The sequence below is a fragment of the Siphateles boraxobius genome, unplaced genomic scaffold (assembly GCF_051911475.1).
Source record: "Siphateles boraxobius isolate OS27281-9 unplaced genomic scaffold, OSU_SipBor_1 20, whole genome shotgun sequence".
Taxonomy (NCBI): domain Eukaryota; kingdom Metazoa; phylum Chordata; class Actinopteri; order Cypriniformes; family Leuciscidae; genus Siphateles; species Siphateles boraxobius.
In genome coordinates, this window is record NW_027508811.1 from 16,201,558 (window position 1) to 16,227,791 (window position 26,234).

Genomic DNA, 26,234 nt, shown 5'->3' on the forward strand with positions numbered 1-26,234 from the left:
GAATTTCATTTGAAATGGTATTAAAAAGTTCTTAGAAAGCCTTGAATTTAAGTTGGAGGATTCTAGGGGGAACCCTGATATTACATTTTAGTATTGTTGTACCGGTTGCATAATTATAATATTATTAATAATAATATTATTGATCACTGTTTGAGAACGGAAAGATAAAAAGATTCAACCATTATTTATCATTATTATAATTTAATTAAAGCGGAAAAGTCACAGCATAAAGGTGTGATCACACTAGATAAAATACGCGGGACAAAAGGTTCATTGTCTGTTGTCAATATATATGAAGGTCAGCTCACACAGAAGGTGTTTTCAATCCATGCGGCAATTGAACCCATTGAATAATCTGCGCTGGTAAATTTTTCAACTTGTTGTGGTAGATTCCTATTGAAGTGACTGGAGTTCACAAATGAAAATTTGCTAGATAATGGTAAATGAGAATGTACCTAAAGAGTGCAGGGACTAAAACAAATTCTACATTTTCTCAAATGCATTTTAAAGTACTAGACAGCTACAGCATTGTATTTCAATATAAGTTACATTTAAGTAACAGTGCTTAATTGTTTTTTTATTTTTTATATAATTTTTAAAAATCTTATAAGCTACCTTGTGTTAGACATGCATCCTTCATCTCTGTGTCTTTGCTGGTCAGATTCCCCTCAGTGGTTCCAGTTAATCTGGTCAGTTTGGGTATTGCTGATTGCTTATCAAGATGCGGATGTCTCCGCCAACAAAGGGGAGAAGACTTTTGCAGCTTTGCTCCAGACTATACTAATCCAACACTCAATTTGGCCTGTCTGGGGATTTATGAAAGCAACAGTGGGCTTTCTGATTTATGGCTTTACACTGATTCATCTTCAGGAACATGCGGAAAGGTCTGCTCAATGTTATCATCGAATCCAAACATTTAAAGCTCGTAGCGTGGCTGTTCAGGATTTAAGCAGCTTGCACAGAGTAGCCTGCCCGTTCACATAAATGTTATTGTGGTTGCAGGTTTATGGGTTTTGAGAGGTTTGTCTTCTCCAAGGTCTTTGACTCTTTCATGTGCCACATAAAGACGTTAAAGACATGAAAATTAAGCCATTCTCTCATGTGATGAACCATGTGATTCTTTCATAAGGTTTGCTCTGAGTTTCTACTCTCAGTAATGTATTTTTGTAAGCTGCTTATAAAATTGTATGAAATGGCAGTCGTCCAATTTCTCCCCTTTAAACCCAAAGCAGAGTTTAATATGAGGACAAAATCAAATGCAAGTTGTGTATGTATATTAGGGGTGTAAAGATTCTCTGTAAAAAACTCTCAAATCTGAAGGCGCATCTAAGGTATAATATGGTTTGTTGAAAAACTAAAACAACACGCAAGACAGACAGTTCCTCTAATGCAATGGTTATGCATTAGATAACTTTTTTTCCACTGGGCCGCACAATGGTCCAAGTGCAAGTCTCACGGGCCGCATATCATGTACAAATGATGTCACCAATGTAAGCCAATCAGATTTAATGTTTTTGGTATTAGCAGATAATATTATTATTATTATACCTAGATGTTGCACACACAGAAATAAAATACTGTATGTGCCACTAGAAAACACTGCCTCTTCTGTCACACTCTGTGAAACAAAAACAAATTTCTTGTTGATTTTGCAGTGTGTTTAAATGACTGGTGGAAGTGTGAAATCAAATCAAAGTGAAACTCTCTTGTTCAATAAACTCACCTGATATACATTAGGTCACAGAAAATGAGAACAATGTATTCCACCAAATAAAAACTACTAATAAAAACTTAAGAATACAGTAATCAAATAATAATTTGCAATGAACATACACTTACCGTATACCGTATAAGCACTTTAATTAGCTATTTAACGCTGTATGACTCTTTATCATCGTAGTCACCAAACAATAACAGAATATTATAGGTCAAAAATGATGCCTTAAGCAAATGTTACTCAACTCTTTTTAAAAACAACACGTCGCAATCCCTTGCCAGAGTCCGCTAGCATGGCCGAGTTGGAATGCTCCAGCCGCGCGTGCGCCGGTTCAGTTATTTTTGTCGATTTAAAATGCAAGTATATTAAACAAATACATCGAATTCACATGTCTTTTGACATTTCCTGTCAAACGATTAATTCCTGTCATTAAGCCTGTGACAATCTCATCAGTAATCTTTACATCGATAAAACCTGCTCAGGATATCAGTATGCGATGTACACGCTGCTAATCTTGTTAAATTGGCCTCTTGCGCTCATGATGCTGTGCGATGACTGTACCTTCCCTACACTATAGATCTCCAGACTCCTTATGCATAGAGAAGCTGTTTGTGCTTTTGCTAACAAGCTAAATCCAGTGACTAGCCACTCCTCAGAGAGCCCAACAAGCCTCCGTAGGAACTCAATGATGCCAATTAGCCGCAACGTCTTCTCGCCATTTTGCGTAGCCTCTAGCAGTGTGCACAAGTGCGATCCAGGAGATAAAGTCCCTGCATAGCATGCCTCTCAATTAGGTCTTGCATGTTTCATCACAGTTGAATCACCATCTGGACCAGTTCGTTCATTAGCTTTTCCTGTCTGGACAATTTTACATTTTCCTTTGCCAGCTCATGTGTCAGTACAACATGTTCAGAGAGAAGGCTTGATTTGATTTAAAATTACTCTTTATATTTTTATTGGTGAAAGTCAAATGATTTTGTAGTTGTGATACCAATTTTGATTTAACAAGCTTTACTGATTTCGATATAATTTAGTTTTTGCTGATATTTAATCATATCAGTTAATGCTAATACTAGTTCATTGTTAAACTAATACTGATGTTCATTAGATAAAGTTATAAACTGGTATTGCGGTTAGTTAGGTTTTATTTTTATTTAAAGTCGTGATAACAAAAAAGACACTATTGTTATCTCGATAAATAATTATCCATGGCCTCTGAGGGCTTTCGTACTACTTTTCTCAGAATTGCACGTTTATATCTCACCATTCTGACTTTATAATTTGCAATTGTGTGCCAATTCTGAGAAAAAGTTTTTTTGTATAAATTCACAACTGTGACTAAGCACTGTGACTTTATATAATGCAATTCTAACTTTATAACTCGCAATTGCTAGTTTATATCACACAATTCTGTGAAAAAGTCGCAATTACCTTTTTATTTTTTTTATTCCATGGCGGAAACAAGCTTCCATACTGAAGTGACACCAGCTCAAGTAAATTAATTTTGCATATAATTTTTCAAGCTTAAAGCTTCAAGTTGGCATGTTTGATAAGTTTTTTTCAGTAGCCTGTCAGGTGGTGATGTTGTATCCAAACATAAATGGAAAGTTACAGATATGCTGTTTCTGTATGCAAGGACACACTGTACTGTATTTGCTCAGCTGGAGTTTGTTTGAAGGATGTCCTTGCATTGTTTGCTGTGACCTGATGGGGGAGTTGTCTTTCCAGTTGTCCCGTATTTGTCTCAGCAAGCATATTTTGTTGCGACATCTGTTCCCTAGTAATGTGTCTCAAGCAACCAACATGATAATCAGTTAAAAAGGAAGTTTCACCATACTCTCCACAAAGTGTTTAATTTGTAAACATTGTGTTTCTGATTTACTTGAGTGAAGTAACAGAAAATTAACCATTTAGGTTCTCGTGTTAAGGGGACTGACATGAATTTATTTCTTTGAGATGGTGTCCTGATTTCCTTGTAGTGGTTATTAAGAATTCCATTCGAAGAAGATGGGGATGCTGCAATTATCTCTCTGTAGAGGAATGTCTGCATGTTGTTTAATCCAGACAGAAAGATGGTAAGCATATGTTTAGTCTGTTTCCTTTTAGTCCCAAGAATATTCATAAACCACAAGTTAGTCATCTCCATTCATTATGGCCTCATTATTCATGTAATTGTGTATATGGAATTGTTTTGCATATCTATTATTGTGTTTTTTTTCATAATAAAATAAAGCTAAATTTCATATTTATTAATTTACACATTTTGTGTACACATTCTGTGTGGAAAAGTATTTAGTAAATTATCAGAATTTCTTAAGCCCAGTAGTATTGTCAAAGTATTAGTACTTTAGTACCAAGCTAATACTAAAGGTAAAAAATATATAGAACCTGTTGGTTGGGGCTAGGGTTGGGCGGTATTTCGGTAATATCGTATACCGCGGGGTCTTAAAATAGCAACGGTATCAGTTTCAATACCGTCATTACCGGCACTTATATATAATATATAAATATAATTTATTCAATGCCTAAAAATGCTTATGTAGTTGTCATCAAGTGACAGTGTGGAGGAGAAAGAGAGAGAGAGAGAAGGGAGAGGCGGTAAATACTGATGAGGCAATTTGTAAATGTTGCAATAAAAAAGGTGACCGCGAGAGATGGAAACACCCCTAACCTAATGTCGTATCTCCGAAACAACCACCCACTCACTGCTGCGAAGATGCATTTTGCCCCGAGTTCATTAAATAAGCGCATTAATTTATATTTTTTAAAATATTATAATGTTATTTTTTTTTTACGTTGATAATGAAAACTGAACAGCACGAGTAAGATGGGATGCATCGGGAGTCAGTCATTGACCACTTAATTAAGTTTCATTTTGTAAAAGGCATTTCTTTAAAGTGAATTTCGTTTTGTATAAATTGTATCTTAATTTTAATAAAAAATTTTATCAACCAATAATAAATAAGAATCAAATATAGCAGACAACATCATGACATGATGGTGCGCTGGCGCGCCGCCGTCACTTGCATTGAAATCTCATCATAAATTAACCGAAACTCAGTGTATGTCTCACAGACATGACAGATATCTAAATAAAGCTTGAAATTTCATTAAACGAAACAATTCAAAACGAAAAGAAATAGGCCACTCGCTGATTATGTAATCCATGATGTGTATTTCTCTCTATCGTTCACTATGGAGATGGCGATTCGTCAATTTCTTTAAACGAAACAATTCAAAAGGAAAAGAAATATAGGCAGCATACTCTCTTACTAATCCATGATGTGCATTTCTCTCTATAGGCGCGTTCACTACGGAGATATCAATCGTCAATTTCTTTAAACGAAACAATTCAAAACGAAAAGAAAAAGGAAATACCTTCTGATTATGTAATCCATGATTTGCATTTCTCTCTATATATGCGCGTCCACTAGGAGATGGCGATCGTCAACTTAATCTTTGCAGCACTTACAGAAAAGTTGTATTAATAAAAATCAATGGACGCGTGTCACCGGATTTACAAATGCACTTCTTGCTTGTTGCTTGTTAATTTAATTTAAATTAATTAATAAAATGAATACAATTGTCATAATTAAAATAATTAAATATTATTAATTGTCCCATTTTTGCTCATTTATAAATAGCATTTATATCTACCACCCCCTCAGCACCTGGGTTAGAAAATTATTTGGCGCCACCATATTATAACGACCCACGTATTAAAAATAGTCGAGTCTTAATAGGGCTCCGGCTCATAATTACATTTAATGTCGTCATCAGACACAACGTGCACGGGTTGGCCTTAATTTTTTTTTTTTTTTTTGCCCGATCTGGTATTCCGTTTCTGAACAGTGTAGGCACAAGCCAACAGTTTGGTGACGCTGTCTGAGCCTTATGTCATAATTTTTAATTAGTCACGGTAATACCGTATACCCCGGTAAAATAGGGAGGAGGATTGACGGTATCAAAATTTGGATACCGCCCAAGCCTAGTTGGGGCTAAACTAATTTTGTTAAATTTGTGTTTTTGTTGAACTAGATTACATTAAGTTCAAAGTCCACTGTCAAAAATAATGTAAAAAAAAAAGTTAAGTGACCGAGTTTAAAAGTGGATGGGAAATTGTGTTAAATAATCCTGATCTCAGAATTAATCAAAGTAATTGTGCCATAATTAAGCAGCCCTACTATTGGTCATATTATTGACTGACAGGCGGCTTTTAATCTTTCAAACACTCCTGTGTATGTGGTCTTTCTGTAATGCAGCTGTGTGTGTGTGTGAATAGTCAAATGTGCCTTTAGTGAAATATTAATGTAAACAGTCTTATGTGAATGTAAACTGGGTGGACAGAAACATTTTAAAATATCATATCTGTTCAAACCTTACATTGTGAATACAACTGAACAGCCTGCTTTTAAGATGTGCTAACAGACCTGTTAATTAAGTTTTTATGTGTTTTGGTTCTTTATTGCTGACTGTTTAACTGAATAATTACTGTAACAAATGAATGCAATAGCATTTAAAGGGGAACTACTTGAACGCTACACGCCAGTGTTACTTGAATTTGTTAATATTAAAATAAATATTTGACTTTATATACTGGAATGATTTCAGTACCATATTGGATTTTGCTGTGGTATTACAATTTTAATTACTATAAACTACTGAATTTGATACAGGTAGGCTATTTGTTTGCGTCATTGTTTTTGATGCAGATTTTTTTTCCGGGATATACAGTATATATTCCATTAATAATTACTTCAAGTTTAATTCAGTTGCTAATAGAGAAAAGTCTTTGTTAGTGACCATGTGGGAGTGTATTCCACAGTGCCATATGTTCAGGAATACGATTTGAAGAGAAGATGTGTAGTTTATATGAACTTCAGGATACAGTATTGGTTGCACTGCATGTATATTAGCAGTAAGTAAAAGTTTTAATATGCTTGGCTTTCTTTGCACATGGCATTGCTTTGCATTGCAGTAGTAAAGTGATGGGTATGACCTTGTGAAAATCACATCAGGCTCCACAATCTAGCGTTCTATCAACGTCTTATATACCTGACAGGCTCAACTGAAAGTGTTTTTCATGCTCAGGAATGGACAGAAGGGATCTGGCTCAGGGCCACTGCCACCATGTTTCTCATCTCTCTATAGGCTCTCTGCAGCACTGTACGCTGACCCTCAGCACGGCGGCCCTCTATGCCACTTTCCTGCTTCTGACTTCTATTTCCTGCCAATTATCTGGATCACCAACATGGCTGTTGTGGCGTAATGACTGTGCCTCATTCTCTCTGCCGTTAGTGAGCTGTCGTGGCCGATGTATGTTTCTGTAATGGCTTTTCATGGCCATGGAGGACAGAGACGAGACATTACTGGGAGTGTCTCATTAAATGAGCATGAAATTGAAAGCTGCTTCCCATCTGACAAAGAGTTTGCACTGAGCTTTTATCTCCAATGTTATGTGGTTTGGATTTCACTTGATGATGTATAGACCCTGGCATCCTGGCCAAATTTGCCCCTTGGCCTCTGTCCATCATGGCATCCTAATCATCCCCATATACTGATTGGCTTCATCACTGTCTCCTCTCCACCAGTAAGCTGGTGTGTGGTGGGCGTTCTGGCGCAATATGGCTGCCGTCGCATCATCCGGGTGGATGCTGCACATTGGTGATGTTGAGGAGATTCTCCCCTTCTATGTAAAGCGCTTTGAGTATAAAGCTTTAAGCGCTATATAAATGTAACACATTATTAATTATCATTATTATTAATACAAAAGCACAAAATTGTTTGATAGAGTTTTTATTTTCAAACGATTTGATTTTCAGAAGTGTCAGATTTGCCCAGAAAAGGCAATCAATAAATTAATAAATAGCGGAGTACTTTCCTCTCTGTTTCATGATATTTTTGTCAAATTCTGGCTTTTGGAATAATATTAATTCAACCATTACTGATAAGGATTTTTTTTTTTACTGGCCCTGCCAAAATTTGCATTGTCCCCACTAGAGGTGAAACAGTACGAACACTTCATATCACCATTATATTGAGTAAAATGATCATGGATATCAATATCACGGTATTGTTAAGATATGCTGGAAATGTTCAAAAAGTACTGATACACTCACTAAAATCATTTCACCAAGTTTTATGTTGCAAATCAACAAACAACAAATAAAATTAGCAGCACTATGGATTTTTTGTCTGCCTAAACATTAAAATAACATTAACAGCAATGGAAGAATTTTAAACTAACAAAAATCATTGCTTGGGTGACTTGCAACAACATTTTAGGGTACTACATGCTTATAAAGTTTTGACTAAAAAGGTTTTTAAAATGATTAACCTCACATTTCAGCCCTTAAATATTTTTTAATAAATATTATCACTCAAAATAATAAATGATGGGCATTTTATCTGCTCCATAAACCATTGTACATAGAGATTTTTCGAATTTATATACCGTTTAGAATTTACTAAAAATATTTGGTCTGATTTTCGCATTGGTCTGACCAAAAATGGCAGACAAGCTGAATGAAAATGTAAATCCACTCTCTGACAGTAGGTGTCACTTATGGAACTGCAGTAATAGAGCTGTTTCCCTGGTAACCTCTGCGGACAAAGCATCGCTTGTATTACACTGAGAGAGAATTATGTGAAGGCCAAGTATGGCAGCCCATACTCGGAGTTTGTCCTCTGCATTTAACCCATCCAAGTTAGTGTACACATTAGGAGTATTGAGTAGGGAACGCACACACTGCAAACTGTGGACACACATACTCGGAGCAATTGGGAGTTAGGTGCCTTGCTCAAGGGCACCTCAGTCGTGTTAAACCAAGTAAAAGAGAAAAATTTGGTTTTGCATTACCAGTACATAGTTAATCACTCAAAAAAAAAACATAATTAAAAATGGTCAAGCTTCCTTCATTGGCCTACTTGAGAAGGATTACACACACACTACTGTTCTGAAAACCCTGGCACAAGTCTTGGCACTCTTTATTTGAGCTTTTTTTTTCCTAATTATTTTTTTCTACACTGCTAAACTTTTTATCCTTTTTATTCCTCTAAATCCATGAATGTCGTCATTTGATACATTTGTTTTAATGAAACCGTGTTGTGGAGTTGGATGGTGGATGATTTAGTTTTAAAGGTTGTGTGTCTGTGGTCATTGGACTGGAACATTTGCTGCCTACGCTGCAGTTTCACTGCAGTCTCGATAGCTTGATCATCCTCAGACCTCTATGTCTCTTCATCATTGTCTCCGTTTTGCTTCAGTTAACCGATATCCTGCCACTTCAGCGGCAAAATTGATTTATGATCTTGTGGTAGACATGTTTAAAAACATTATTTACTGATAAACAACCCTGAGATTTTATTTGACACAATTTCAACTACTAAAGAAGACTTTTCCACTTTGTTTCTTTTGTGTTAATTCGGTTTTGAAGTAATATTTTTTGATGTATCTTTTGGGCATCTAAAAGTCTTTCTGGTCATTGGGTACTTTTTATTACCCTAGGGATATTATGCGTTATGCTGTTTGGATAAATTCATAGTTCCTGCTCCAGTTATTGACTTTTTTATTTTATTTACTTTACTGCACCGCTGTAAAATTACTTAATTTATTTGTAATTCAGTTTTTTTTTCTTGTAGATGACTGCACGGTCCTTGCCAGCGGTACAGTCTGATGAACGACTCCAGCCTCTTTTGAGCCACCTCAGGTAATTGACATCATTAGAAAAATCTTCATCTCTTCTCACATAAAACTATTCTTTATGGCATTGTGATTTAATACAACTGCTACAATTTAAGGCAGTAACTTTGCACACATCCACATAGGGCTTTTCTTTTTTATTTCTTTGAAAAATAATTTCATTGAAAACAATCACAGAGTTGTTATTTCAATTTCCTTGGCCTGCTGAGGACAGATCAAACGGTTCACTCCACAAAGTGACTCGAACTGCTTTTCTTTATCTCTTGCTCGTTTCTATTCAGTCTATTTCATTAATGGTCTTGGTACAGTCCCATTATGATGCACCAAGTGTTTTCCACGAGTGAACCTGGGCTTGCATTTTGGCTGCAGCCAAGCGGGGATACCAATGTAGATAAAAGCTGGGCCTCTCCGTCATTGGCCACGTGGCCTGCATGGACAAACGTGTCCCTCCACTTGCTCACATGAAGGGAAACAATGGCAGCATTCCCAGCAGTCAATTCATTTGCTTTTTGATGGACTCTGAATGAGAGCATTTAATTGAATGTGTCTTTAGAGGCGACAGTTGTGGCTGTGGAGGATTGGCTAGTAGGCTCTTTTACTTTTTGTCAGCACTGGGCAGGCCAGATAAGAGGGTCTGAAGGGCCGGCGTGGAGCTGAATAGTGAGGGAATGTGCAAAGAGCAGGACCTGGAAATGCTTAATTATGCATACCATCACACACAGCCTCAGTGGAATGAGGCACTGTTTGGTAGGACCAGTTTTGGTTCCTTGCCACTGTCGCCTTTGGCTTTTGGCTTGCTTAGTTGGGGACACTTAATATTCAACAATATTATTGATCTGCCTGCATTGACACCATTACATGAGAACTGAACTGAGCTGGACGATGACATCACTGTTTTCTCCAGAGAAGCTATATATATATATATATATATATATATATATATATATATATATAAATTAATTACTTTCTAAAACAAAAATGAACCATCACTGAACTTTCTTAAGCTGGACTATGATGCTATTTTCTTTTAGATCTGCTGTACAGCAGAAACAAACTTTGTTGCATTATTTTCGTGTTATCACCGTAAAGCTGCTTTGAAACAATCTGTATTGTAAAAAGCGCTATATATAAATAAAGGTGACTTGACTTGACCAGACCTAAAGGTATCTGTTTCTTTGCATCAGTCCCATTCCTGTATGTGCTTCTTATGTAAATGTCAAATGTTTTGTAGTATTTGCCATCATCATGATTTCAGCATGTCTGTTACTGGATTTCTGTTGATTCAGCTGAACAGTCTGTGACTTTATGAAATGACAGGGTGGCACAATTGTTATTTACTTTTTTCTATTAACAATTTTAAAAAGCATTACTGAGAATGAATGAGAGTAATATTTATTACTCTATATTTGTCCCCAGTATTAAGATAAATACTACTGTTCAAAAGGTTTTAAGATTGGTGGTAAGATTTTTTTTTTTTTAAGTCTCTTGCCTTTATGCCATCCAAATACAGTAAAACGGTAATACTGTGAAATATTGTTGCAATTTTGTCAACACTACATTTCGTCCTAAATAGAGGATCTTAAATGTGGTGTTAATGCAAAGGTCTAGTACTTTTTCTCCTGTATTATGAAAGTGAGATGAGGGTGTCTCAAAATAAAATGCATGAAATTATATGAAATTTGATTCAGTGGTTAAAAATTTTGTGTTCACATTTTTTGTATATAAAAATATATGTTCCTTTAACAAAGTTGCCTCCAACTTAAGCCGGGGACACTCTAAACCACTGTAAGGCCGATTATGAATGTCATTTGATACTTATGACTGATCATGCCCAAACACATTGAGTCAGAGACAGTTGCGTTCAGTCGGTTTAAAATCTGTTCAAGTCGTTGAAAACAGTCTGTAAGTGTGTTCAGTTCAGTCTTAGAATGTTTCAGCTAGTCGTTAAGTGTGTCCTCGGCATTAGATTCATCAATTTTCTATAATTGTTAAGTGAGCGTCAGGTCTGCGTCTTGCAGAATCTGTATTGTTTCAAGGCATGTCTTTTGCTGTGCATTGTTTAATGTTCCTTCTCCAGAAAACAGGAATACATTTGAATAATGTGCGTGTTAGTCAGTTTTCTACTCTGACCTTGTGCTTTCCACTGTGATTGGCTCTCATCATTTGTTCCCTTATTCTTTGTTGTAGCCATGCCTATGTGGGTCATGACTATAGCATTCAGAAGAACATTGGGAAAATTTCTCTGGAGCAGATTGATTCAGTAAGTACTTAAGTTATTGTCAAAGTTGCATTATTTTTCTATATGTTTTTATCTATCTGTATATGTGCATGTATATGTACGCAAAGCAATATTTAGCAAGATTGTGATGCATAAAATTTTATTTGGTCTCAGTAGCCTGTACCGCTGTTTGCTTTATATTTGTCACTTGAGACTTGTGCTCAAGTTAAAGTTTTCCTTTTCTGGAATTCTCAAGTTACTAGGACATTGAGCATGTCCTACTTTAGTGGTTGGAGTGCATGTGCACAGATGTTTCTAAGGAATGAGTGTGTGTGTGTGTGTGTGTGTGTGTGTGTGTGTGTGTGTGTGTGTGTGTGTGTGTGTGTGTGTGTGTGTGTGTGTGTGTGTGTGTGTGTGTGTGTGTGTGTGTGTGTGTGTGTGTGTGTGTGTTTCCAATTAAGTGGCTCATCAGCACATGCAAATTTTGTCCTTCATTTTTTGCTTTTACTTGAACATTATCGGATGCATTGAAATCTCTTGTAATCAAAGCCTTTGCATTAAAACAAAGGCGTTTTTAATCAGTGCCTCCGTTTTGAATCCTCATATCATTATTTTACCACATCCTAACCAGGTTCGATAAAGCTATTCCATGTAAATGTGAGCAATTGTCCTAATCATTTGTGACACATATTTGTACATTTACAATTTCTCTTGATTGACTGTGATTTGTGTCATGGTCGTTTCCTGTTCACAGTGGACCTGTGATCTGTGTGTTTGTTGTATTTTAGAGTATTTTTGATTGATTGCTGTCTGCACATTAAAATTGGCTGATTTATAAAACGAGCCATTTGCAATAACCACTCTTCTTTTCTTCACTTCCACCAGCTCTCGGGCAAGTCCTTTCCTCTGTGTATGAGGCATCTCCACAAGGCACTGAGAGAAAACCACCACCTGCGGCACGGTGGGCGCATGCAGTATGGCCTCTTCCTCAAGGGCATTGGTCTTACTCTGGAACAGGCCTTGCAGTTCTGGAGGTCAGAGTTTGTCAAAGGGAAAGTTGATGCAGACAAGGTAACTCTTCAACTTCAGCTCGTACTTCTTTACATTGTCCTGGTTTTTCCGCAGGCTTTTGTCCCCTGACAGTTACTTTAGTTGAATATTTTTTGTTTGTTTGTAGCAATTCTTTGGTATTGCACTTTTGATTCTGCTGATGTCATTCTCTTCTTCATCCCTCAATAACTCTTGAGAGGGTCACTCAAATGAACGAGAGAAGATATTAGAAGGCCAAGTTATTCAGCTCCCCTATTCTGATGCTGGAGATAATTTGCCACCCTTCCGTCGTGTCTTTAATTACAATTCTAGAGGAACATGCGAGATCATATTTTTTGCGCATGGTACATTAAACAAGAAAATTACACTCCCAATCTTAAACCGATGTTTCCCTCCTCCCTGTGCTCTGAAAAGTAATGCTTATTCCCAACTGATGCTCAATCAAAGAGAAACCAATGGATTTCATGTCCTTACCTGAGAATGGCTGCCCTTTCGAGCAAACTTTTGATGCAATCATCGGTCTCATGAGAGCTTACTCAGTACCGGCTCAGAATCATTTATTACTAGGGCTGCACGATATATCGTTTTACCAGCGATATCGCAATGTGTGCATCCGCAATAGTCACATCGCTCGATGTGCGATGTCAAGGATAGGGATCGTAGTTGATCCGTACAGACCAGAAAAGCATGTGATTTTAAAACATTCTAGTGCATGAAGACAAGAGAACTCATTTTGGAACTCAAGTGGTTTTCTGTGGGCATGCAGAATGCGAACACAGAATTCCATTCTCTTCCATATCTATTGTGCTTGAACAGACACATACACGCACAATTATGTGAAAATGCCCGTCTTGGTGAGTATCCTCATAAACACAATCGCTTATGGCTTACGTGAACGTAAACAAATTGAGAAAGAAAACCGATGTGTATCATTATATTGGATCTGTGCATTTTGTCTTAAAGTGACAGTAGCCTAATATTCCTGCTGCTGTCTGTCATTAATGTTAATCAAACAACAAAATACAAAGAGAAAATCCCTTTTGTAGCTTTAACAAAGATGAATTATATTTAATGTATACAGTGAAGACTATGCTGTGTTAATACACATTTAGTTATTCAATTTCTGTACCTGTATAATGTTAGACATACCTGAAAAAAATAAAGCACTGTTTATTTTATTTGTATCTTTGTTCTATTGTATTTATCTTTACCTTCTTTACCTTCACTTTAAGAGTTTATGCACAGATCCAAAATACTCTTAGACAAAATGGGTTTCCAAAACTGACTGTGTTTCACTGAATACTCGCGAAGGCGGTAATTTTGACACAATTTTGTGTGTATTTGACCGTTTAAGCCCAGTAATCCACTCATTTTGGCACTTGCGAGCTGTTCAAGAGGCTGCCTAATGTGTGTATGCGCCGCTTATATAGATCAGTGGTGCGCATGCTTTTTGTGTGAGCGCGAAGCCTGCGTGAATTAGTAAAATTGTGCGCAGTACAAGCACTATTTAACCAGGGCAAATGAGACAATTGAGAGGGTGTGTGTCATTTTGCCGTGAGAGAGAAGAGAGCGAGAATGCGCTGCTGACGTTATTGCCGGCACCTCTGGCCATAGGTGTAAAGCCCAGGGTTCAGAAAGTAATATGTTTATTCCACCCATGAATTCAGCCAGCTGATTTCACTAATTAGTTTGACTAATTAATTCACTGGCTGAAAAACTGTGCTAATTAGCAAATCCAGGTGATTGGAACAAAATACTGAGGAGGACTTTTACTTTCTGAACCTGAATTTTACACCTCTGCCTCTGGCAAAAAAACTGTCCGTCTCGAAATGGGAAAGACGTGAGATGGGACCGTCCGATCACTGGTCTGGGGCGATCATATGGAAAATCGGCCGGTTCTGGTCCCTGGCTGGTCGATTGGTGCATCTCTAGAATAAATGCCTAAATTAAAATCTGTCATATAAAGTTCCCAATCGTGTCTTGTTAGAAGACTTGGATTAAACCTGTTCACTCCGCGTAGCACTTAAGGTGAAGTTTTTTAAGCCTTATGATATACTTAGGAAAATGACAGTTAAGGGGCTTCATGCAACACATAATTGTTTTTAAGCGATTACTTGAGTGAAAAATAGACACTTAAGGTAAATTCTAAGGGTTTATGTAGTTTTTTTCTAACCTAAAGAAACCAAGTAACATTTAAGTGTTATTTTCTGCAACACTGTTTAAGTTTATGGGTAACCTAAGGGGTATTTAGGGAAAATTACACTTAAGCTGATTTATACAACCGGGCAATGAACTTTGCATATTGGCAAACTGACCAACTTGGTCTTCACAGGTCCTTGTTCTGTATGGACATAAGGTGTTCAGTTTATTTGTGCAGGTCTTAAAAGGTCTGTAAATATGCTTGTCAATATCTTACTGTTCCTGTTATCGAGCTGATGAAATGCTCACCATTGAGAATTTGTGCCTAAATGTTTTCCTTCATTTTTCCCCCCAAAGCATAACAGGATTTATTAGACTGTATTTGTGTCAGCAGCTCAGATATGACTGTCTAAGAAATTTCAAATGATGGAGTGTTGCTAAGCACTGACATATTTTTTGTGTCAATGGCAGAACTTCAAGAGAAATCTCCTGAAACTCTACAAGCTATGTAGATCCTTTGGAAGGATGTAAAGTGTTCATGACTGTTACAGGACTGCATTTTAGTAGTTCAGTTTTTCAGATTATGCTATACATCCATACTTTAATATTAGCAGTTAATATTCAGTAAATGTTTGGACTAAGGCAACATGATTCAATTTTACCACTACAATGAGTGCAAACAAATACCCTGAAACGGTTTTTGCCGTGTTCTGATGAATGCGTTATTTATATGTAGATGCACAGTGGGTGAAGTTTAGCCCAGCTTGTCTGTTGAACAATTCAGTACTTGGAACAACATGATAGTTTTTGATTTGTCTGCAATTGAGGTGAATATCAGCTTCTAAAGTAATCTAAAACGATAAAGCCACACAATGGATCTGTCCATTTCTGCATTCACTTGGTCACAGATGAATGGCGGACAATATACTGTGACATCATTGTGTAGCAAAATGAGAGAAAGATGTTGGTAATTTTCAATAGAATGGTAGAATGGAGGAAATAAGATTTTGTTTAGTTTACTTCGAAAAGCAATGAAAGAAAATATCAAGAGGGACAGACAAGATGGGAAATGTATTACCAAACACCTATGCAACACAAAGTCTACAAATAACCACAAACAATATAACCATGCATAATGCATTCATTTTTCGAGTATTCATACCTTCAACAAAGGAAAACTTAAATAAGTTTCTTCGAATGTTAACTCCATTGGCAAGATGTAATTGAGTGTTCCCATCGACTTTTATAGCAGCCTTGGTTCTGGAAATAATTTTCCCATACAGATTTTAAACAATTATTTGTTAAAGACAGTGGAGTACAGGGGAAATGAAATGTTCTGAAATGAGCAGCCAAAGTCCACACTGGTTCACATATCATGTTTTCAAGTCATTTCAAATTTGAATGTGATGTGACAAAAAGTAGTGATATTTAAGTTGATAAGTTATTTAAGTACATTTTAATTAGTCTTCCCATTAATACCATAATGGGTATCACCAATACCCATTCATGTCTAGGTCAAATTTGGTAAAAAATATCTCATTTCGTTTTGGAGTTATAGACATTTATATGTATACACATAAAAAATGACCCACACCTGACTTTGTTTGCATTTTCTTGCCACTTACTATTAATATTTTGTAATTTGGGCGATAACTTTTTGCCAACGACCTATGTTTCCAAACTTCCTATGGTGGTTTCGTCTCGATTGGTCTAACGGTTTGGAAGATATTGGCAAATGTTTTGTAAGCACTAAATCACAACGCTACATAAACCGTTAAGCGAAACCTAGCATGTTTGGTATCGTTGGACTCGGCAAGGATTCAGAAACCTTAGAAGATGACTCTCGTGAGAATAAGTCAACCACACCCAGAGTTATAAGCATTTGGAAAATTTCATTTTCCACTAGGTGGCGCTGGTTCGAAACTTCTCAGGCTCTTTCAGGGCATCGTACTGATGACCCATACTGAGTTTTGTAACAATACGTTCATGCCTTCATAAAATATAGCATTTTTGTACAAAATTCAAAATGGCTGATGCCCTAAATGGTTGATATGGAAAATTTGGATATCAGTCGACTCGGCATGACGCCCTGAATCCAACGAGTCGAATCTAACTTTTATGATTTTTGGACAAACTGTTCAGAAGTTATAACCAAAAATAGCCATTTTTCGTATCCCCGGACCAGTAGGTGGCGCTGCGCTGAAACGCACATGTAGCCTCAGGTCATGCTTGTGATGACATGTATGAAGTTTAGTCTGAATACGATAAAGTGTTGCGGAGATACAGTCTGTTTTTGAAAGCGCCTCTTAAAATTAGTTTGCGCGGTATTCAAGCTCGGTTTGACGAATTAACTTGAATTCCATAACTTTTTGTTGTCATGGTATGAAGAAGATCTGATTCAACTTTTGTTAAAATCGGAGCAACGCCCTAGGAGTTAGAAAAAGTAGGTTTTTCTGAGAATTCAAAATGGCGAAAAGATTTTCATGACGGAAAATGCAATCGAATCGTCGTGAGCTAAGGAATCAGAGGAAAAAGAATTTTGTTTCTAGCCCTTACAGTTCAAAAGTTATTAGCATAAACATGAGTGGTGCTAAATGGATTGAGTTAGAGACTCCAAATTTGCTATGGTGACATTTCAGACTCCACTATCAGTGTGCCAAATTTCATAACTTTCCCGCAAGCGGTTCTATGGGCTGCCATAGACTTCCAGAGCGGAAGAATAAGAATAAGAATGCCAATGATTTCAATAGGGGCCTCCACAATTTTAGTGCTTGGCCCCTAATCATATTCACAAGGAATTCCGCTGTTAAACAATTATTTTAATAAAAAGTAGAAATAATGTTGAATGATGGCTTCAACAAGCTTATGATATTGATTAACAACCTCAGAGCTAATGGCAGGTTTATCTTTGGTATGTTTAAAAATCAATTCCCCTATGGAGAATATGTATGGGATTTTTACTTCTAGAACCCGACTGTTGTATATACCCAGTGTATTGCATATACTCCGTCTAAATTCATTAAATATTATATTAAAAATATTAAAAATTCATTTTTACTGACCTTTACACACCCTTTTTTTGATCCTATTCCAGTATGTAGATGAAGTTAGTGGACACATGCCACCCTACATGTAAAGACCAGTGCCCCCATGCAAAGCAATTACATTTTCTTGTGATATAATGCCCTGTAGCTGTGTATTCAAGCGCTATCCCAGTTCTTGCTGCTTCGCTTCTACACTTGCCTCCACAGCAGTAGCTTAAAATAGGACTCGCAGGACAAGAATGGTTAGCAATGGCTGGCCTTCAGAAAATCGAAATCCAGGCCAATTTTGTTATATTAAAAGTACTGTGGTGCAAAACCATCTGAAATTTCTGTGCTCAGTCAAGCGGGGAAATCTAATATTCATATCCTCTGTTCCTTGTTCTTTGTTTTTGTCCTTGCTCTGAACATGTTCCCTAAAGCAAAATTCAAGTACAGATATAATGAGCATAGAAATGAATGAGTAAATTTGGATGGGAATGCCAAAGTAGTTCAACCCTGGATGGACTGGCTATCCGTCCAGGATGTTTCCCTGCCTGTGGCCTGAGTTGCTGTGATCGGATCCAGCATCCATGTGTCCCTACATAGAAGCAAGTTTAAATCCTCATTATCTAACATTTACATTACAGTTCAAAAGTTTGGGATCAGTAGATTCCCTCTTTCTTTTTTTTTGAGAACTTTTATTTCAGCAAGGATGCATTAAAAAGACATTTGCGTTTCTTTCATTGTATCTTTTCAAATGAATTGTTAAATGTTACTAATAAATGTTATTTTGAACCTTCCAAGAATCCTGAAAAAGGCACATTTTCCACTAATATATTAAAAAGACACAACCATTTTCAACATTGATAATAAAAGTGTGTCTTGAGCACCAAATCAGCATATTAGAATGATTTCTGAAGGTTCATGTGACACTGAAGACTAGAGTAATGATGCTGAAAATTCAGCTTTGCTATCACAGGAATAAATTGTTAAATTTAAATAGATTTTTAGTGCTTTTTTTAAATTTATTTTGACATTGTTTTTTTATTACTGTAATGGTGCAAATTGTTAAAATCTTTTTGGATACAGTCCTTGTGTAAGAAAACCTTTTTACAGTGTGCTGCCTCTGCTTAAAGATGAAGCACAGAACATTTTGCCATGCTACACTCCCAGCACTAAACATGCTCGAGTTCAGAGGTGCTTTTACTTTTACTACTGCTAAGCCACTTTCACAGACTCAGTCAGAGGATCTCCATTTACAAATATTCCTTCTCTTAGCCACCAACCATTCCTCTGGAAGAAGTCAGGAGGTGAACATTTTTTTTTTTAATATAAGAACACATCCAGAAAAACACATTCTCTGGTGGTCATGCACTGCCACTCACAAAAGTGCCCCATTTCCAGGGTGGCTGCGTCCCCCTCAGTCTGCCCTCTCAGGTGGAACTCAGTTCACCTACTCACAAGGAACGCAGCCTTCCTTACGAACTAGCGTATGGCGGAGTCTGTGGGATGCAGGTCGCAACTCTGTGAGTGATGTATGCGAGATGTCAAGGATATCAGACTGCACAAAGCTCCCATTAGCATTCCACTTTCACTAGCAAATAAACAACCGTGGCAAGATCTTACTGGACCACATGTTTTGATTTGGTAGTGGGTGTGGGTGGTCGCAGATAGACTAATCTATGCGTTTCTTTATGAAGCAGTTGGTTCAATGTTGTTTTGCCTTTCACAGCTTTCTAGTCCTTTCTGCTTTAGCATTTAGATGCTGCCATTTAGATACACTTAACGATAACGGTAGCTGTATATCCAGTTCAGCTTTTATGCACCCCCTGATGAGTAAAAAAGAACTCTTGTGGTTTGATAAAATGCTCTTTCTTTCTTTTTTCTTCTTTTTTTTTTGCCAGATCTCTTTTGTTCCAGGGTTAATAATGTGCAATGTGTTACTTTTCACTTCAGTTGACAGTAAAGCAATAGTAATCATGATAAATAATTATGATTATAATTATAGTACAAGCAACTGCGTAATCACCTGACAGCATTCTGCATGCAGCACTAAAATGGTTTACACACAAAATATTGTCACGAGTCATTGATTTTTGGATGAATAAATTACTGTTTACCCTGTGGCTGATCTATCAATCTGATTGCTCTTTGGAGATAGGAACCCTTATAGCACCTGCTACATATCAGTGGCATGGACTTTGTTTGGTGTCTCATTCATGCAGAGGGCCAGGGCCAGCTAAGGCCAGGCTGATATGGCCTTCCATGCGCCTCTCTAGCTAAATGGTTGCTGTTAACATTCATTTTGATTGTAGCACAATGTGAGGTGCACCAGGGTGACTCTCATTAGACTTCCTCACACATATCCATTCTCCACTGCCGAGGGACACATCTTGAGCACAAGATATTCTATTGTTCAGCCATGAGGAAGAGTCTGGACACATACATGTGGCTTTACTGGCTAATAATGTGTGTATATAAGCTATACAGTATTTGTCATATTAAGGTCTGTTCACACCAACACAGATGTTCATTATGAAAGTTTGGTTGAAAATCTGAATGCAATTCACTCTCTAACAGTAGGCATCGTTTATAGAAGAGCTGAAATACCCTGATACACAAAGCTCTGCACAACTTTGTTTCTGACAGCTACTTGTCATGGAGGAGGGAAGTCAAACCGTATTTACAGCTACTTGTCATGGAGGAGGGAAGTCAAACCGTATTTACATGTTTTCAAACACCTGTGCAGATTTCCGTATTTGCTATTTTCTGTGAATGTGTGAGACTTCCGGTTCATTAGCCGCCATAGGGAAATAATGAGAAGAATAACAAAGTGCAGTAAATTGTAAAACTGTTTGCGCTACAAACCAGCGTGTTTATAATTAACCCACTACATTAAAATAATAGGGTAAGAAATACCAGTTTACAATATCAAGCAGCATACCAAGATTTTTTGTAGAGCTAAAAATAACTGGAAGCGGATGACAACGGAAGCATGAAAAATAAGGTGGATAGAAAAAAAACTGGCCCAAGTTCCTGAGATTATTCTGATCTCTAGATACATATGTTTGAGTCCAGTAATTTCATAGAGGCGTGGGGCTATCCCGTGTGATGTCACAGAAATAGTCTAAACTTGACAAAATGTCCTGCCATGGCTGGTTAGGACAGAAACTCAGATTTACATGCAAAAATCTTTAATCTTATAGCTTTACTGCATTGAACCTGGTTATGATACACATTATAATAAGGGTGTTGTTTTTATTTGAATGCTCCCCTGTTAAGGATGATTAGGCAAGGCAAGTTTATTTATATAGCACATTTCATACACAATGGTAATTCAAAGTGCTTTACATAGAAGAAATTAAAATAATCAAAAGAAATGAGAATAATTAAAACAGTTTAGAATAAAAGATAAAATACAGAAATAATCAAATGAAATCAGAGTAATTAAAACATAAAATAAAATACAGTGCAAACAGTCGGACGAACAGTGGCACAGTGCTCATTCAGTGAATGCACAGCTAAACAGATGTGTTTTGAGTCTGGATTTGAATGTGACTACTGTAGGAGCACATCTGATCTCTTCTGGAAGCTGGTTCCAGCTGCGGCTGGCATAGTAGCTAAAAGCAGACTCGCCATGCATAGAGTGAACCCTTGGTATTTCTAGCTGATGTGATCCTAATGATCTGAGTGATCTGTTGGGTTTATATTCAGTGAGCATATCTGCAATGAATCGAGGTCCTAGGCCATTGAATGATTTATATACCAGTAATAATACTTTAAAATCAATCCTAAATGTAACTGGCAGCCAGTGTAAAGACCTGAGGACTGGTGTGATATGTTCATATTTTCTGGTTCTGCTCAGAATCCTGGCAGCAGCGTTCTGTATGAGCTGCAACTGTCTTATGGTCTTTATGGGAAGGCCAGTGAGGAGTCCATTACAATAATCCACCCTACTGGTGATGAAAGCATGCACAAGTTTTTCTAAGTCTTGACTGTAAACAAAGCATCTAATTCTTGCAATATTTTTCAGGTGATAGTATGCTGATTTAGTTATTGCTTTGACATGACTACTGAAACTAAGGTCTGACTCTAGAGACACACCCAGATTCCTGACTTGATTTTTAGTTGTTTGACCCCTAGACTGAAGATATGCGTTTACCTTGAGAACTTCATCTTTGTTTCCAAACGCAATGACTTCAGTTTTGTCTTTGTTTAACTGAAGAAAGTTTTGGCACATCCAATTGTTGACTTCATCAATGCACTGGCACAAGGAGTGAATGGGGCTGTAATCGTTAGGCGATAGGGCTAAGTAGAGCTGTGTATTGTCTGCATAGCTGTGGTAAGCGATTTGGTTCTTTCTAATTATTTGGCTCATTGGCAGCATGTACAGGTTGAATAGGAGTGGCGCAAGAATTGAGCCTTGAGGGACTCCGCATGTCATGGATGTCCACTCAGACTTATGGTCTCCTATACTCACATAATAACCTCTGCCTCCTAAGTATGACATGAACCATATTAGGACTTTCCCAGAAAGCCCGACCCAGTTTTCCAGCCTGTCAAGAAGTATGTTGTGATCGACAGTGTCAAATGCAGCACTGAGGTCGAGTAGTACCAGCACTGATAATTTGCCTGTATCAGTATTTAAGCGAATATCATTTATTATCTTTATGAGCGCGGTCTCTGTACTGTGGTGCGGTCGGAAACCATATTGAAAATTGTCAAAGTATCCATTCGAGTTTAAGAATTTGTTCAGCTGATTGAAGACAACTTTTTCAATGATCTTGCCTATGAAAGGAAGATTTGAGATCGGTCTATAGTTGTTTAATATGGTCTTATCCAGATTGCTCTTTTTCAGGAGGGGCTTGACAACAGCAGTTTTCAGGGAGTTCGGAAAACTCCCAGTGCGAAGTGAGGCATTTACCACTTCTAGGAGATCTGCTTCTAAGCTGTGTAACACATTTTTGAAAAAAGATGTGGGAAGTGCGTCAAGGGCGCAGGTTGATGTTTTTAGGTGCTGTACGGTTTCTTCCAAAATTTTGCCATCAATTTCTTCGAAATCAGACATAGTGACTACTTTCTCAGGCTGTTGTCTGATCTGCCTGACCCCAGCGCAACTCAAGGATGAGCTGATCACCTTTCTGATATTATTGATTTTCTCAGAGAAGAAAGAAGCAAACTCACTGCACTTTCTCACTGAGAGCATTTCACTGGGAATCTGGCTTGGGGGGTTTGTCAGTCTCTCTACAGTAGCAAAAAGAGTGCGCGTGTTGATAATATTTCTGTTTATAGTATTCGAGAAGAAAGTCTGTCTAGCTTTGCCTAGTTCCTTATTGAAAGCATGGATGCTGTCTTTGTAGATGTTATAATGATAGTAATAAGTTTTGTCTTCCGCCACATGCGCTCTGCTTTTCTGCATTGTCTTTTATTTTGCACTGCTGTTGAGTTTCTCCAAGGTGCTTTTTGTCTGTCACTCTTCTTCCTGACTTTCAGAGGAGCAATATCATCAATTACACTCAGGGCTCTACAGTGCGACCATTTTGCTCGCATATGCCCCTAAAAATCGATCCGTGCGAACTGGAAAAATGATTTACGAGCACAATGTGCGAGTAACTACAACCTACCACAATCGAAAACGAGAATATAACTAAATAAAAACTAGTTTTGAATGACAAAAACTATGACGAAAATCTATTGACATTTTCGTCAACGATTAAAAACTAAACAAAAATGTTAGATAGTGACGATTTGGGAAGCGATCCAGTCAGAACTGATGTCCTGCGTTTGTAGATGCGCATATTTGTCCTGTAGTATTAGGGACGTGCTGCTGATCTACCAGCGGCACATGGGTTCACATGCGCTGCATATCTCATGAAATATTAAAAAATGTAAACGTTTGGGAGAATGAGTAGAGTAGCCATATAGATCTGAATGAGAGTGACGACGACGCATAGTTTTCTGTGCTCACACACTCGACTCGAAGCGTGCAGCCACACACACACACACACACACACACACAAAGTGCGAGGACTGCATTTAGCTCTCTTTCGTGTCTGAATGGACAAATACACAACATTGTCGAAATGTCCGTTTTGGAGAGTATTCTATTTTCGAATACTATTTAGGACGGATAGTATGCGAATAGGGACGCAGCAGTAAACTGTGTAGGTTAAGTCTTAAACAGTTTTGAGTGAATCGGATGTGCATCAGTGCAATTGGATCCGCATGTCATTGGACATGATCCGATGTCTTAAAGTGACAGTGAGTAATAAACCTAATGCAGTCTGTGTCCTTAATATTTATCAAGGAACAAAAGAAAAAGAGAAAGGCATTCACTGCTCGTTAATAGCTTTGATAAGGATTCATTATATTTCATTATTACAAATAAATATGTCTGCTGCTTGAAATAATAAAGAATGATGTATGCAAGTAGTTATAAAGAAAGCATATATCATTCATTGAAAGAAGACTATTCTACTTTAGGAAAAGTGGTTTTATTTAATTTTAAGATATTTTTTTAAGTCACAATAGTTAAATCTGTATATGTATTGCATGTTCAAACTTTAAAATCATTCATATTAACAGGTTAATAGATGTTTTCTCCGGGAGTATATGGGTTTGGACATTTTAGAGAAATTCTAAATGAATGCATTACAAATGAACTAAACCCATTATATTTTAGTCATTTAAATTGTTTTATTTTTAGTCTAGTTTTAGTTGACTAATACTAGTAAATACTAATACTCTCATTTAAACTAGTTTCTCCTCCATGTTGTGGAAAAAGCCTCTGCAGTGAAAGATGCAGATTCACAGGTGTGCCGATGTGCTCCTCCTCCTGAGAGCAACACGTTCCCCTTGTTCTGTTTTACTAAAGTGATTGTAAAGTGTGATTTATACTTCTGCATCAAAACGACGGTTTCACACCATAGTTGAACAGAAAGAGAAGGAGCACACACGTTGTGTTTATATATATATATATATATATATATATATATATATATATATATATATAATAAACAGTTTGTTAAACTCTGTTGCTTGAACATTTTTCACTGCGCTCCAAAATGTCTTTGTGTGCTCCTAGATTTTTTAATTTAGGAGCACATGTGCTCCTTGGGAAAAACCTTAGCGTAGAACCCTGACACTCTTAACTTTTGAGTTAAAAGAATCAATGAGAAAATCAACAGAGTCAGCAGATATGCTTGGTGTTAAAGATATAGCCTTCATAAATAGTACACTAGTGTCTTCATTTAAGCATCTCTTCTTGACAGACACAGATCTAGCTTCAATGGCAGGAGAGATCAATATATCAAAGAAAATACAAAAATGATCAGACAGTGCTACATCCTTAATAACAATTGATGAAATGTTTAGACCCTTACTGATAAGTAAATCTAGAGTGTCCACGATTATGTGTGGGTCCATGTACATGCTGAGTCAGATCAAAAGTTTTTAAAACAGTTTTGATTTCTTTTGCCATATTGGTTTCTGCATTATCTATGTGAATGTTAAAATCTCCAGCAATGGCAAAGCAGTCAAACTCTGAGGAAATTGTTGATAACAGTTCTGTTAAGTTCTCAGCAAAAGCTGGAGAGTATTTTGGAGGCCTGTAAACAATAAGTAAAATGCTTGGAGCACCTTTTAACACAATACCAAGATATTCGAAAGACGGGTAATTCCCAAATGATATTTGCTTACATTGATAGACATCTTTATAAAGAGCAGCTAAACCTCCGCCTTTTCTGACAGCTCTGCAGACACTCATAAAAGTAAAGTTAGGAGGGGCTGTTTCAATGAGGACTGTTGCACTGCAGCTGTCTTCTAGCCAAGTTTCATTTAGCAACATAAAATCCAGATTGTATGTGGTTATTAAGTCGTTGATTAGAAGTCATTTATTTTTAAGTGAGCGGATGTTTAAAAGTGCTAACTTAATAGTCTTACTTTTTGTCCCCACAGCAATCTTAGTATGTCGTGTAATATGCACAAGATTAGGTGGGTTTGCTGTACGGCTTTTGAAGGCCTTAGACTTTCTATCATGTAATCGAACAGCAATAGAGAAAGATACAGGCACACTGGGTTCCCGCTTGTTCTGTAAACATTTGAGAAAGTTATTGTTATCATAGCGGGGACCAGACACATATCACTTAAAGAACTGTCCCTCATTTTATATATATATATATATATATATATATATTTATATATTTACTAATTCATTAATTTGTTTATTTATTTAAGTAACCTATTGAAATATTCATTCCCTCACTAATTAGCTAGTTTCAAGTAGGGTTGTTTGTATTTTATTCAACAAACTACAAAAAGGAAGGACAAAAGTGAGAAACTTCTTAAGATTTAAAACTGGCTTTCGTTTTTCTCCAGAGATGATCT

The 26,234-nt window shown here is 37.0% G+C and overlaps 1 protein-coding gene across 4 annotated transcripts in view; it reads left to right on the plus strand.

Moving 5' to 3' along the window:
• Positions 1 to 26,234, plus strand: part of prim2 (DNA primase subunit 2) — an 80,888-nt gene that overhangs the window by 28,974 nt on the left and 25,680 nt on the right. For all 4 annotated transcript variants that reach the window (XM_077237131.1, XM_077237129.1, XM_077237132.1 and 1 more), the window contains exons 8-10: positions 9,359 to 9,426; positions 11,607 to 11,679; positions 12,523 to 12,708. In XM_077237131.1, the coding sequence (XP_077093246.1) occupies positions 9,359 to 9,426; positions 11,607 to 11,679; positions 12,523 to 12,708 (327 nt within the window). The remainder of the gene's footprint in view (positions 1 to 9,358; positions 9,427 to 11,606; positions 11,680 to 12,522; positions 12,709 to 26,234) is intronic.